Source organism: Falco peregrinus, chromosome 3, assembly GCF_023634155.1.
Source record: "Falco peregrinus isolate bFalPer1 chromosome 3, bFalPer1.pri, whole genome shotgun sequence".
NCBI classification, from domain to species: domain Eukaryota; kingdom Metazoa; phylum Chordata; class Aves; order Falconiformes; family Falconidae; genus Falco; species Falco peregrinus.
The window spans coordinates 95,141,565-95,156,433 of NC_073723.1; the positions used below are offsets into that span (position 1 = coordinate 95,141,565).

The 14,869-nt window shown below is 47.8% G+C and overlaps 1 protein-coding gene across 1 annotated transcript in view; it reads left to right on the forward strand.

The window, feature by feature from the left end:
- BMP6 (bone morphogenetic protein 6) overlaps positions 1 to 14,818 on the forward strand; it is a 93,424-nt gene extending 78,606 nt beyond the window's left edge. The window contains exons 3-7 of the mRNA XM_055799247.1: positions 1,327 to 1,475; positions 2,725 to 2,922; positions 10,744 to 10,820; positions 13,093 to 13,203; positions 13,295 to 14,818. Of these exons, the coding sequence (XP_055655222.1) occupies positions 1,327 to 1,475; positions 2,725 to 2,922; positions 10,744 to 10,820; positions 13,093 to 13,203; positions 13,295 to 13,444 (685 nt within the window). The 3' untranslated portion in view covers positions 13,445 to 14,818. The remainder of the gene's footprint in view (positions 1 to 1,326; positions 1,476 to 2,724; positions 2,923 to 10,743; positions 10,821 to 13,092; positions 13,204 to 13,294) is intronic.
- The last annotated feature ends 51 nt before the right edge of the window (positions 14,819 to 14,869 follow it).

The window sequence follows — 14,869 nt, forward strand, 5'->3', positions numbered from 1 at the left end:
GAGGAGTGGTCTCAGCTGCAGCTGCTGTTTGCGGTCTCCTTTAAGCAACACTTCAGTTTATATACCCTGCCTGGGAAAGCCCAAATCTTTCAACCTTAAGGTTTCCAAAACATGTAGCAGCTGGCCAGCCTCAGCCACTCACTGCTGTTGGAGGTGAAGGTCAGAGTTGTTCCTGAACCCTTTTCCCGTTGGAGGAGCGGTGGCAAAGACTCCTGTGGGAAAGACTGTTGAGTCAACCACAGAGTGTGCGGCTACCAGCGAGGCACAGGAAAGCCTCCATGCTATAAAAATAGCCACACTAGGAGCCCTAATATACTTAAGTGCTTATTTTTCCATGTGTGATCTCATGCAAACCAAGCTGCTGGGCAATATGACATAGCAGTTGGCCAAAACTAAAATGTAACTCAGTCAAAATGTTTTTTTCTGAAGTTAACCTTTGATAGGTGGAAGGGACAGGTATTCTGTTTTCTCATTTCCATTAAGGTATTGTTAGAAAAAAAATCCAGGGGGGAAAGACAGATGACGATGGGATTGACACAGCTGCATGATATCCATTTAGTGATGATGGCCACAGGTTAAGGATAGAAATTGTAACTGTCTTGCATGGGAAAGTTATGCCTACAATACAGTGAGAAAATATACATGGGATTTCTATAGGTGCTTCTTCAGCTCATTTAATTGAATTAAGTTTTGGTGGACACTTGATGCTGCAAAAGAAGGTACAGACAATAGCATTTGAAGCTGAAGCTCATGAAGGAGACCCAGTACCAACAGCCTTGGGACAAGGTGCTCAAATCCCTGCTGATAAGCCTCAGAAAAATGTCTTTAGAGGCCTTTGGACGTTCATTTTCCTTCACTGTTTGATGCTTGGCCTATTAGTTGATTGTTATTTTGGTCAGTTGTGTAGGTTTGTGTTGTAGAAGATGGGCTGAAAGCATGAGACCCCTTTGGCAAAAGCCATTGAATGCCTGGAAGGTTTGACCGCTGTCCTGCCAGGGCTAGCATTACAGCCTTCAGGTGCCTGAAGGCCAGAAGAGTGCCTTACTAATCCCTTGCCAGTGGAGCAACAGGCAGACCTGAGGAGTAGGATTGCTTTCCTCCAGCCTAGAAAATTAGGAAAAAAAAAATTTGTTGTAAGGTTTGTGCTTTGTAAGCATGTGCATCTCAAGGCAAAACTCTGGATACAAACAGGCAGATTTGGGGCATTGTTTCTTTTCCTAGCTATTAACATCAGTTTTAACGATTTCAGGTTTTGTCTCTGTAACAGCAAAAGCCAGGGGAGAAAATTCCAGACATCACCATCTTGTCATTACGCTTTTCCTGCAGGGCCTCTGACCTGTTCCTGCTGGACACACGGGCGGTGTGGGCCTCAGAGGAGGGCTGGCTGGAGTTTGATGTCACTGCCACCAGTAACATGTGGGTGATGAACCCTCAGCACAACATGGGACTGCAGCTGAGCGTGGTGACGCGGGATGGTAGGTTACAGGCCAGTTGATGCAAGTCACCTTACGAGTCTCTTGGATGCTGTCTAGAAGTGATACTGAGTCCAGTTATGATGTGGGGGGTGAGCACCCTGCCCTCGTAGGCAGCTGTAGCCAACACCATGAGCAAGGAATCTGAGAGCATAGTTTGAGGGCTGTCACTTCTTGGGTGTCCCACGATGGACGTGTCTTTCCCCATGGGTGAAGTCAGATGTTTCTGAACGGTACCAGGGTGAGCTGGTGGAGGCAGGCAGAGATAGGGCCCCAGTTCCTGGGTTGGAGGCGGAATGGGGCATGGAGCTGGGATGCCAGGTGGGGTGAGGTTTAGGGGTGAGAGGAAGAGAAGAGGGCAGGTATATGGGTATGCACCTCCCCGTGTGGGCTTATGGCAGCCCTCCTGACTGCTGTGGCTGCCGTCGCTACTCAGATCTCATCAAAGCTGGGGTGGGAACCCTGCGCTAGAGAAACGATCCAGTTGCTGGGTGGGACTGGTCCCTCTGCGGGCGGGCGGCTGCAATGGTAGCATTTCACAGCCCACAGAAACCGTGAAAGGTGGAGAAGGAGGGAAGGCACTGCAAAAGAGCATGAAAATGAGTGTTGGAAGATAAGCAGTGGGAGAGGAAAGGAAAGGCAGAAGATGACCAAAAAGATGACAGTGACATCTGTCCTCTGTAGGAACCCATCTCCAACCTTATATTTTCTTCTTATCCCTTCATGCTGGAGTTTGGTACACCTGTGGGGTCAAGTGAGACCAGAGGGGCTGTCCACTGTTCTCCCTGAGGAAATGTTAGTGCCAGCCTCCACCTCCCCAAATGGGCTGAGCCCATCCCTGTGCTCCTGACAAAAGCATGCTATCTCTTTGCTATCTGCTTTCCCTAGGAATCTCCTAATCCTGTCTCTGCCTTTTGTGTTTCGTGGGCAGCAGAACTAATTTCATGACACATGTGGGCTTTGTGTTTTATATACATATCTGTATACCTCTTCAATGCCTAAACCGGCGTAGAGATGCCATAGGGGTACCAAAGAGCCAGGTGCTGTGGTGGAGCCTCTTGTCTAGGATGGATGGGCTGCTGTTGTAAAAGTGTCTACAGGTCATGGTGGCAGGAGGGGAATGTTTAGTGATTAAAGAAGAAGAGTGTGAGCAAAAAGAAAGGAAACACTGCTTATGGGGATGCCACGATGCTGGAAGGAGTAATCCAATTGCACCATTTCTCTGACACTCGTTTTTCTGTTTGATTTGAAGGTTTCAGTGTAAATCCTAGAGAAGCAGGCCTTATAGGCCGAGATGGCCCTTATGACAAACAGCCTTTCATGGTGGCCTTCTTCAAAGTGAGCGAAGTTCACGTACGGACCACTAGATCAGCAACGAGCAGGCGCAGGCAGCAGAGTCGAAACCGCTCCACCCAGGCTCAGGATGTTTCCAGGGTGTCTAGTGTCACAGGTAATCAAACAACACAGGTAATCATGCAACACAAGCTGGGACGACTTCATGTGATGTTTCTATTTGCTGTGGAGTGCAGAAGCAAGAAGGGAGATGTGAGGTGGTGTGCTCTTCCTTGGGGGAACAGGTTCCATCTGCAATGGGATGGAAGAGAGGGTCTCGCATAATGAGACTTACAGGAAGTCCTCTTGAATCCAGAGTGGAGTCCAGACATTGAATTCAGAGGGGTGAAGCATTATAACCCCAGCTCTTGTGCTTGTAGGTTGCTTGCTACACAGTATTTGCCTAGAATTATGCCATGTGAAACGCAGCATTTAAAAGATTCCATATCTGTGTACGCTGAGATTTGTGGTATGCACATATTATGCATTTTCAGCAGAGTCCTTTTGGTTTCCTTTGGAAAAACCCTGATAGAACAGCACAAGATCCCCTTTTTTTTTTTCTCCTTGTGAGAAAGCAAGTGTGTACACAAAGCGCATATCCAGGCAGGCAAAGACGCTGGCCTGTTTGCTGTGGAAATACTGCATGTTGCAGGTGTCATACAGCAGCTTTGTGACTGCTCTTGTGGGCTGGTGGGACAGGACAATAACTCTGGGATTTTATAAAAAATTGAGTGTCCTGTCTCCTGAGTCTTTTCTGTGTTTTCCTGCCACTCTTCCCTGCATCACAGTGCTACAAGCCCTTCCTTCACTGAGTACCTTCTTTCCTCTCAAACATTTCAGCCCATTCCAAGTTACTTGATTAATTTGATTATGCTGCCCCCTTCATTTCCAATAGGATCCCTGCTTTTCCTGTGTCTAGAAATGAGTATACCCCAAGGAAGAGAGGTGGCTGTATTTTGTAGTCTGTTTCCAGATGAGATGGGCTGGGGAGATGAGCCAGCGCTGCTGAAACTTAACCGGTGTGAATCCATAGGCAGGTCCCCTGCTCTTGCACGCTCAGGGTGCGGCCACGCTGCACCCAAGGTGGCCCCACGCTGGCCGTGGCACTGAGAGCCTGCAAGGAGCCAGAGGCAGGTTGGGAGCCCCTCCAGGTCTGGTGGCCAGGCTTTGGGCATGGCTATATGCTGATGCAGCCCTGTTGCTCCAGCCTGGTGTGGTGACGGACTTGCCCTTTGGGCTAGTGCATGCCAGCAGCAGTTGGCCACTAATGGCTGTTGTATGTCCTCGTGGTGCACACTGCGTTGCGGCTGTGGGTTCCCATGCTATGCATGCAAGACTCAGCTGGGTGTGAAGTGTCACTTCACGGATTTTAAGGGCAGGAGGAGTGACTTGGTCCTACAGCCTGATGTCCCTGAGGGAGGCTGGCCAGTGCCAGTGTGGCATTGCTGGAGGAGTTACCATCTAATCTGGTGTGAGAGCCCTCTGCCAGCTCCACAGGTGGGTCATCTGTTGGTCCCAATTGCTGAGACTCGCTTTGGTCCTGGTTTTCCTTGGGGTCTTCAAGCTGCAGTTTGAAAGACAGGCATCACAGCTGCTCACTGGGCTACTTTCCCATGTGATGGGCTTGCCAAGGGCATAGGTAGTTTATTCATCTGGGCACTATAAGCAATAAGCCCAACTGTTATGCAGGCAACGTGCAATTCTCCCCCACAGGTGGGCTCAACTGCTGTGCTCCCTTTATCACAAAGGCCAAGTTTTTAATCCATTGACAGCACTTTGGGAAAGTTACTTGCTGCGTTGCTGTTTTGTGGTGCTGGTAGCAGAGTCAGAATAGGCTCCAAATTTCTGCCTAGCTCCACAAGCTTTGCAGTGCTAAAAACAAATTTTCACTACTATTAAATCAGGCAATGTGACTCAAAGGTCCAGAGGGAGCAGATATATTGGGCAAAAAGGGCCATTTTTACATTGCTGCTTTCTTGACTACACCACACATCAGGTCGTAAAATTATAAAATGACAAAAACGGAAAAAATAGCTGGTCATTCTGTGGTCTCAAGGGCTTTTTTGAGCTCTTCTAGCTCAAAGGCAGCTTTAATTTAAAACCTGGAATTTGGCAGTTCAGTAGTCAACAAGGTATAGTTGGGCCTCTGTGGATTTAAGGCAGGGGAAAGGAGGGGAATTTAAAGTTAAGATGTATGTTTGGTTGGTTTCTGTGTTTAGAAAAGAGAGCCTACATCAGCTTATTTTCCTTTCTAAGTGTGACACTCTCAGACTCTGTTCTCCTTAAGAAGTGGTTGATTTAATAGCCCAGGAGGCACCAATGACTGATAAGCATTTTTAGCATTAAAGAAATCACAGGGTTTTTTTCTTTTCAGTTGTGTAGGTTCCTACATCCATGCCCTGATGATGCATGGCAGGGCTGGGGAGGCGTTCACCCCAAGATGAAGCAGGAGGTGAGCCTAGGGGTTACCCTGAAGGCTGCCCGGATCTTCTGAGGGTACCCTGATGCATCTGGACCCACTTTGGGTCCAGAAACGGGATGCTGTGGTCCCCTCCCATGCAGCTCCCTGCTTGTACGTCTTTGTTTCTTGCTGTACCTTACATCTTCTCAGGTTTTTGGTCTGTGCTCTTCCCCCAAGACAGGATTGCTGCTGCCTGTCAGGGCTGAAGGGCAGTTTCTCTCCTGGATAGCAAGGCAGCTGGCTGATGTTTATGTTTTTTTGTAGATTGAACCTTCCTTCCTCTACATTAGTGAATACACAGGGTTTTCTTTCTTCAATCCAAAAATGAACCACTTTCCCAAAAGATGCTGTGAGTTAGGTTGGGGCAGTATGTTTAAAAAGGCCCCATTTACTAACTAAATATGGAAAGCATTTCAAGTCCTGCAGTTCAGAGCACATGAAGTGTGCTGCTGGGCTGGTACTGGATCTGGTGAGGCGGGGGGGTACGGGAAGGCATGCTGCTATGTGTGGGACTGAGACCCCGCTGTGCTCCCTTCGATGTGCAGTTGTCCTGCAGTCAGTACCAACTGCTCAGATCCTAAGGTTATGGCTGTGGCATAAGAATCTCAATGGTCTGTATTTTTTGCCAGGAATGCTCATTTCCCTGATTATAAACATGTAATTATTATAACTGGCTTATTTAAAGCAGAACTGAGTAACCCCCGTGGTTATAAACTGCTTTGACATAAGAGTCCTGCGTCAATGCGTTCCTGTAGCCAAACTCTGTTCTTCTGCAGAAGGAGGATGAGCATGGAGAAAATGACGTGTTTTCATCTGTTGAGGCAGAAAATCATACACCAGCTCTGGCCCAGGACAGGGGGGAGCCAGGTGGATGGGAGGAGCACACAGGTGTTTCTCTGCTGTTGTCTGCAAGATCTGGAGGCCTCGCTCAGCCGTGTCTTGCGGTGGGTTTAGCTCGTACTCTCAGACTCCAGTCTGACCCTCTAGCTAACATGAAGAGATGAGGACACTCCAGTGTAACAGGTGGTGACCCCCGAGCCTAAGGACTTTAGTGCCATCCAGCCAGCTCCTCTGTGGGTTACGGTTTCTGTATGGGGCTATCTCCTTGCCCAGGGGCCATTACCCTCCTCTTCTGCGAGCCAGCCTTCAGGCACAGGTGTTCCTGTCAGCCCCTCCTTATGGCGTGAGTTGCGTTTAAACATCTGACTTCAGGCTGCATTTGCTGCTCTAAGTGAAACTCACGCAACACCCCTTGCTGTGTCCTTCTCTTTAGCCACTCCAGGGCATTCAGCACAGGTGTGAGGTGCTCATGAGAAATGGAGGGGCCCTCCAAGTGGCCTTTTCATCCAGCAGACATCCACAGCACCAGGCAGATTTCTGACATGTATGGGAACCAAATACCACAAAGGACAGCATGCACAAACACTGAAGGCAAATAAGGCCGAATGCTTTCATGGTGGCAAGGGTCTTGTTAATAAACATTGTTATCTCACAGTCAATCTTCCCTTTAGCAGAGCATCCGAGTGGCGTGGCCGGCATTTCTGTCTGTGCCTTCACATGTGGGTCCACGTCAGCCCGGTATCTCCCCTTCTTCCCACCCAAGCAGATCTCTTTCATGTGAAGTGGACTGTTATTAACTGCGTGATCAGTTTACACCAGCTTTATCCGGACAAATCACCAAAAAGTCAAACACCAAGAAGAAGGGGGCTGGCCTTGGAGACCTCTGTCAAAGCTATTTTGAATCACAAAAGCAATTAATTACCATGTGGAGTTTGGTAAGCTGGCACCTTGGGAGCAGCAAGGGTGTTCTCAGACGTATCAACCTCAGTAAATATTTAGATATTCTTTGCCAGCACTTAACGTGGGAGTGGTTATAGGAAATCTAAGGTGGGTGCAGAAGTATCTGTAGGAGGAAGACCATTAGGGTCAGGCTATTCTCTCTCCCCTTTGAGCAACACACATGCCAGCGTCCAGTCTTAAGAGAAACATCTGTGCTCGCAGAAAGTCAGGCTTGGGTTCTGGTGAAGGCAGACAGCGTTCAGTGCAAACAAGCCCGCAGAGACAAGCTGTCTTAACTGTGCTGTTTTAACTGCACTGCCCTGGAAGTTATTTTTAAGTGCAGAACTAGGGGTTTGGGGTTTTTTTAAAATCTGTTTTAGACAAAATAGTTTGCAGGATGATTCAATGCAGTGTCTTGTAAATGCCAAGCTAGTGTTTCTGAATTGGTACATTCGGGGCGGGGGGAAAGAGACGATTTTGCTAAATCCACAATGAGCCTATAGGAGCTCCCAAAGCAGCTCCCTAAACTCCCAGAGATTTTGGACGTCTCTGGCAAACAATCCTTGCAAATCACGTTGTGCCAGTGTAGGCTGGCCTCACGGCAGTTGTTTGCAGCATCCCTCTGCTGGAGACTGCCTCCTCTCAGCTCTCCTGGCTCCCTGCTGCAGCGCTGGTGGGAAGGGACATGTATCCTGTTGCCTTGTGGCAGCCACACTGCGAGCTACCTACAACGGTAATTCAGGCTAAAACAGCTGAGCATGCTGAACCGGGGTAGCTGGTACTGCTTTCCAGGCTTCGAAGAAAATGTGTCGTGGAGGTCCCCTCGAGTAGCTCTGAGCTTTAGCTTGGCACCAAAACCCCTTTACTGTGCGGGTTCTTCTTTTTTCAGGCCCATAACTGGATGTGTGTTCAATGGACATGGCTCTAGGGCGTGTGCCAAGCCCCAGGCTGTAGGGAACGGATAGTTGTTAGGCGTATCTGTGTTGCTGCGGGTTTTTTCCCAATTCAGAAAGCCAGTGCTAAGGGTTGATAAAGATTGTAAGATCCCTAAAGCAGGGCTGAAGTAGATTCCATAAAGCAGACACGGTGGGCAAACGTAACAAGAGAGGGCGGGGGAGCTTGGGGTAAGCATTACGCAGAGGAGAGTGCGAATCCTGGGAGAAGGGATGTTTAATATGTTGACATTTAAGAAAGCAAAGGCCACGTTTGGGCGAGTGAGGAGGTAGAGCCGTCTGTGTCTACCTGGGGTGGAGAGCAGCCCCCGCTCAGTGCGGAGTGTGACTCGGGTGACTCCAACCAGTGAGCTGAGGCACAGTCTTGGGGGCCAATTTCAGGCAGTGTGAGAGAGGACACGTTCATAACATGTTCTGCTTCGTGTAGCTTGTTAAGCAGCTCTTTTTTTTTCTTTTTTTTTTTTTGACTCTGTGTTTTCTTAAACTTGTGATTGCTCGCAGCCTTCCTTCCCACTCCTGTTTTCTCTGCCTCCCTTGCCTTCTCCCCTTTCCTGTAGCCGATTTGGGTAAGTTGTAGCTGGATTTGGAACATAGCATCATTCTGCCCACTCGGTTGTGAATAGAGCAACTCCACTGCAACTCCCTATCCAATACAGATGGTTTTCCTCTAAGCAATGTATTTCCCATTGAAGAACAATGAAGTTGTGTTGTCAGGTACTTAAACGAAAGCCTTTGATCACTGGAAGTATCTTCTGCTCATATTTTTCCGTTGTTACGACCAGATCATTTAGCAACATCTCATGCTAGAAATTTGCTCCTGGGCTGAGCCAGAGACCAAAAAGCTTCATCTGAAAAAAACCCACCACACCCTGGTTTCTACTGGGTATGTCTGGTTTGAAAATGGAAAGCTTGAATAGAGGCTCGCCTCCGTGCTTGCTACCAAGGGTGCCTGAGAGCGAATGTTTATGCTGCAGCAGGCTGTTAACCAGCTCTGCTCACCTGATTAAATTTGTGATTGAAGTGAAGCTATTGAAAGTCTGAAATGCAATCCTTAAAAGTTTTAAACCCACACTGCTTCTAAAAACAACTCTCTATAATCTTTGGTGGTTTGGAGGCTGGATTTGAGGTGTAGGGTTTTTTCAGACCTTGGTGTTAACTGTACCCAGCTGTAATGCTGTGCTGCCCTTAATGTCAGTTGGATGTGCTTTTAGTATTATAGTTTTTCTTCTGAATAAATATTTGCATTTGTAGCTCCCAAACTGAGGGGGGGGGGGGGGGGGGGGGGGGGGGAAGAAAGGCTTATTCAGAGCCAAGGAAAAAGTCACTAAAAATATTTTTTTATCCCAGCTGCTGCATTTGGGGAATGCTGAGCTGGGAGAGTGCCTTTCAAGCTGTGTTTGGGGTGCTGAGGCGCTGGTTACCCCAAAGGTCCGGGGCAGCAGGAGGCAGGCGCATCAGCGTGTGGCGTCTGCCTGCGGATAGAAATGCCTTTACTTGCAAATGAGGGGTGGGAGAGGAGAGGGGCCCGCTGTGTGGGTAAGGCACCAGAGGAAAACACGGCCAGTCTGGGTCCAGCTCTGGGAGAAGCGCACAAGTGTCACTGCATGGATGGGGACCCGGGCTCCCACGTTGCTCAGCTGAATTGCCACTATCTCTTCCTCTTGTGCTTCCCGTCAGGCGTGAAGCGCGGGTTCGGCGGCCGCAGCCGGTGGCCAAGCGGCCCCTCTGCAAAGGTGGTTTCTGTGGCTGCTGCGCTGGGGTCCGGCAGCTGCCTGAGGTGTGACAAAACCAGCCACCACCCATCAAGGCTGGATTTGTGCAGCCACCCGAGGGTGAAAGGCCCCTCTGTCATGGCCCAGCTCCTCCGCTCGCTGCGGTTCCAGGTGTTCGCATGCAGAGCTGCCTCTCTTTCCAAATATAAATGGGAAATTCCACTCGCTGTCAAAAGCTGCATTTTGTAGGGCCATCGGGAGCAGCCCCTGCGTGGCTGAAACATCCTTGTACATTGCGTCGCAGCAAGGGGGAAGGTCTCTGGTCAGGGCTTTGCAGCCAGTGCCCCCACTCTTCTGGGCAGGATTGGCACTACGGAGCACGTTAACGGTGAGACCGTGTCAAATCCTGTGTCATCTGCAGATAAGCGGGTTATGGGAAGGCAGAACTTGTTCAGAGCTTGGCTGGTGGAGGTGGTGCATGGAGCCATGTGTGATGGCTGGGGCAGGCTGGGGGTAAGGAGCAGAGAGGGATGGGGACATGGCTTCACTGCATGCGGGATGTCCTAGCTGTTTAAGGGCTTCCAGGGACACAAGGCAATGAGTAACCTTCCCAGTGTTGCAGTTCTCTCGGCGTTACGTGTTTTAAGCTTACCACCTAGGGCAGCGCACGCAGGAAACTGCCCAAGGGAGCAGGGTGAGTTTGAGCACCCAGCAGGGATGTAGCCTGTGCTGGGCTGAAGAAGTAGATTTATTTTTAAGAAGTCATTTTAGTGGAGGTGCTTTACAAGCACCGCTTGTCAAAGGCAGCTGAACTGTTACTTGGGTGCCTCCATTTCCACAGGCATCTTAAAAGCTTCATCCCTCCTTTGGATGCCCCTCAACACCCTTATCCTTTTGGCTACTGAGGGAGCTTGCCATCGTTGTTTCTTGCTTCTGAGGCTGCAGCATGCACGCATCTGGCCAGCTGTGCCCTCCAGCGATGCTCTGCCTGTTTTACTTTCTAAATTCCTGTTTTGTTCTTTTTCTTTTAACAGATTACAACAGCAGTGATTTAAAAACAGCGTGCAGAAAGCATGAACTTTATGTTAGCTTCCAAGACTTGGGATGGCAGGTGTGTGATGTTTCTCTCTGGGTAAACGAGACGTTTTGTTATGAAATGTTATCTAAACAGTGTCACGGTAATTCCACTCGAGGCTGCCATTATGCTTTAAAATGTCCCTTGTTCCTCCTCACTAAAACCAGTCACAGGGAAGGGCAAATAAATATTGATAGTTGTGACATTTGATAAGATCCAGAGGAAGCTTGATACTTTTATGAGATTCAACTATACAGTCATTCTCTGTCACTCATTGGAGTCACAATACGGGCAAGGGCTCATATCTGTGTACCTCTAATGATAAGGTAAAACATCTGATTTAAGCAGTGATTTTAACCAAATCTTTTTTTTTTTCCCAGTGATCAGCCTAATTTTAACCTTGGCCATTGTGTTGAAATTCTCCACCCCTGCCCCAGAATTAGCACTGGCTGCTCTAGGTGGATGGAAGACTAGGTTTAGTTGTAACACCATGAGGCTAGAGAGTTGCTTAGAGTAAATTACTTAGGACCAACCTGTAGTGTCATCAAACATCAAGTTTCAAAGAGTACCCTCATCTTCTCCTTGTTAAATTTCTGTTTTTATTCTTTTGTTCAGCACTTTAGTGAGGGAGGTCCCATTTCTGTCCATTAATGTTTTTAACAGATTATAATTCAGGATGCCAGGGCTGCACCCGCTGTTTCTGGAATACGCTGCACATGAAAGTCCTCTCCCAGCTGATGGGGCAGCAGCATTTTTTTGTAGCTTATGTCAACTCCAGCCCATGAGCCACAACTGGCTGCATGCTGACTCCGTTCCCCAGTAAACTTGTTAGTGGCTTTTCTTTTTCACTTGTGCAATCTTTCCACCTCTTCCTTAGCTCACTTGCCCTGCTTCCACGCAGGAAGCGTATTCCAGTTGTGATGTTCACGGTCTCGAAGGCACTGCCTTCACCTTTCTAGTTACAGAAAGGTAAGGTGATGCCAGAGGAAGGCCACAGGGCAGCAGGGCTCTTTCCAGGAGTCAGAATCCAGATCCTGTTTGTAGGGAGATGATGGAGGCAGGGCAGCAGCCCTCTGTAGTTGCTGGGCACTGCTGTCTCCTTCAGAACATCCATACATTTTTTTAGCATCAATTTTATTTAGCAGAGTGCTTCCCTTTACTGCATTAAACCACAAATTTAACGACACGGTCCGTACTGGCTTCTGTAGCAGGAGAGTGACTGTCTTATGAAAAGCCACTGAGTTTACCAGGAGCAAATTATGGGTGAGCTAGTCGGTAAAATGAAGGGGTGGTTTTGCTGCGCCCAGGTATCCCCACGTTAGCAATCAGCAAACTGGGCTAGCAAAGCTGCAGCAGCAGTCTCTGGCTGCTCAAGCCTGCTGTAGCGAAATTCAAGGTAACCCAGGTCATTGTCAGGTAAAGGGGAAATCATCTTAAGAATTACGTGCCTGTGAAGCGTACCAGTACCTCCTCCTGCAGCGTGGCCTGCAGAGCCTCACACTAAGGGAGGCAGAATAGCTCCTGCTAATTGGTGATGCTTTTAATTTACCTTTGGCTCTTTCGTGTCAGTAGGAGAGAAGCTGTAATTTTTTTATTAGCCTTTTGGTGAAGAGTCACCTTCCGTAGCATGGCATTCAGATTGCCACTGGGGCCACCTGCTTGCACATACAGCCCAGGCTGGCTGTCCTGCCCCTCTTTTAGGAGTCTGGCTGAGTTAAGAAGCTGTTCTACAGCTAAAGCTTCCCACAGTGGCCTTAGCAGACTGGCGTCCCAGCGTAAGTGTGTATAAGGTAGACTGTCTGCAAGGCACGACACCAGTGGTTTATATTCCTGTTCTGGAGCTCCCTGGTTGAAGTGTGTGTGTGTGTGTGTGTTTGTGCACACACACACACACACACATAAATGATTTTCTCCCAGAGGGGACACCAGCTGAGGCTGTGACTCAACCTAGGAAAGGTGGTTCAGCCAGAGGGCCGAACCTGCAGGAAACATTGGAACATAAAGTCATCCAAACCACAATCCCCATCAAGAGTTCTAGGAATAAGTCTTTTAGTAGTTCAGGGCAGTTAAGCTGTGCATAGATATGCACCGTTCTTTGGACATTAAAATCTGTGTGTCCATGGAAAAGTCACGGCTCACAAAAAAAAACCCCAACCCACCAAACCCTAACAGTTTCAGTGAAACATATTTTTCACCCTCAAGAAAAAAAGTTAGTGGAAAATTTTCAGCTGCTCTTAATTGCATGCAGTTGTCTGTACAAGTTGGCAGCTTTTTAATTTGAATCACGTTCTGTTTGTTTCTTAAAAAGGACTGGATAATCGCTCCAAAGGGCTATGCAGCCAACTACTGCGATGGGGAGTGCTCATTCCCACTCAACGCCCATATGAACGCAACCAATCATGCCATTGTACAAACTCTGGTAAGTCTCCAGAAAACTCAGTGCCAAAGCAATAGGTGAATTTGTAAATGAGTTACCATTGTCTCAGTTGTGTTTTCTTTTTGGCAAACAGGTTCATCTTATGAATCCCGATTATGTTCCCAAACCATGCTGTGCACCTACCAAACTAAATGCCATATCTGTTCTTTATTTCGATGATAATTCTAACGTAATCTTGAAGAAATACAGGAATATGGTAGTAAGAGCTTGTGGATGTCACTGACGAACAGTCTTCACATGGACTCTGTGATTCTGCCATGAACTTTCATACTACCTTCCGTGCTTTCATGAACTACCTGACCTTGGAGGAAAAAAAAAAAGCCCACGATGAACCACCTTTTAGAATACCACGTATGTGCCTTGTGGGAGGAAGGGGTGTGGGGACCACACGCTGGGGTGCGTGGACTGACCCTGCGCCATAGCGGCTGCTCGGCTCTGCAGAGCCGGGGTGCACAAAGCAGCGATATGCCCACACACGCTTTATTTGGCTGGGATGGTCTTAATCTCGCATAGCAGTTTGGCTTTCATCAGTTGCTTGGATGGGTGCTACAGTTTTACCAGATGGGCACCCAACACCCAAAACAAGTGAGGTTTTTTGTGGAGGGGAAGGCAAGGGGAGAGACAGGGAAGCTAGAGTAAAGACTCAGAGCATACATCTTGTACAAGGTAATTCTTAAGGTGAGGAACTGCCTTTTGTCTAGAAGGACCAGTTACTACACCTAGACTGTTCGTCTCCTCCTGAAATCTGCCATGGCAGTAAGCATCTTAAATTGTGCCAAAGCAAATGCTTCAGGGCTCTTATTGTCCAAGCACAGTTTAAGTCTGATCCTGCAGGTGTACGAGGGCTTGGCTGCACCCTGTGTGAGAAACACTAGCGTGAACTCGGGCCCTGGCTGGTCTCTCCCATTCACTATTTGACTGAGCAATAGAACTTCACACACTTGTTCTTACGCAACTTCCTTCCACTGCCCACGCGGAGCTGCCTCCTCTACTACCGCTTGCCCAGGAAGGAAGTCGGGATGCTTCTACAGCTGTAATTCAGACGTGAAAGTTTAGGGGCCATTCATTCTCTAGTGGGACAATTTATTTACAGGAAGACAGAATGCCAACAAGATACGCAAGTCTTTGGCCAACCTTTCCCATTCAACTCACGCAACTAACAAACTGGTATAAAGGATACATTCACACTGTAGCCACGGTTTGTCTAGCAGAAGCTAATAGCAAATTGTTTTGATCCATATTAAACTTGTATTAAATGCACTTACCTCTAATTCTTGCATTTAAAAGGCTTCTTGTAAATACAAGCTATAATTTATTGCACTTGTCACTGTATATTCATTGTTCTGTACCATTTATAGGAAGACTGCTTTTTTAAAAAGTTTTTTATTTAGAAAAGTCTCAGTGTAAACAATTGTACCACTTCGATTTTATACAAGAAACTCATGAGATTGTGCTTCACTAGAAAGTTGTTAAAAACGTAATAATAAAGGCTTCCTTTAAGGCAGAAGTATATACATCGACCTAATACATCTGCCAGTACAACACTTAGCTTTCACTGTGGCTTTTTCACCATGACACATTTTTCGATTGTCCAGAACTTTTGGTTCTGTTCAGACAGTGAAGTGAAGTACCAGGAGAAATTCACCGA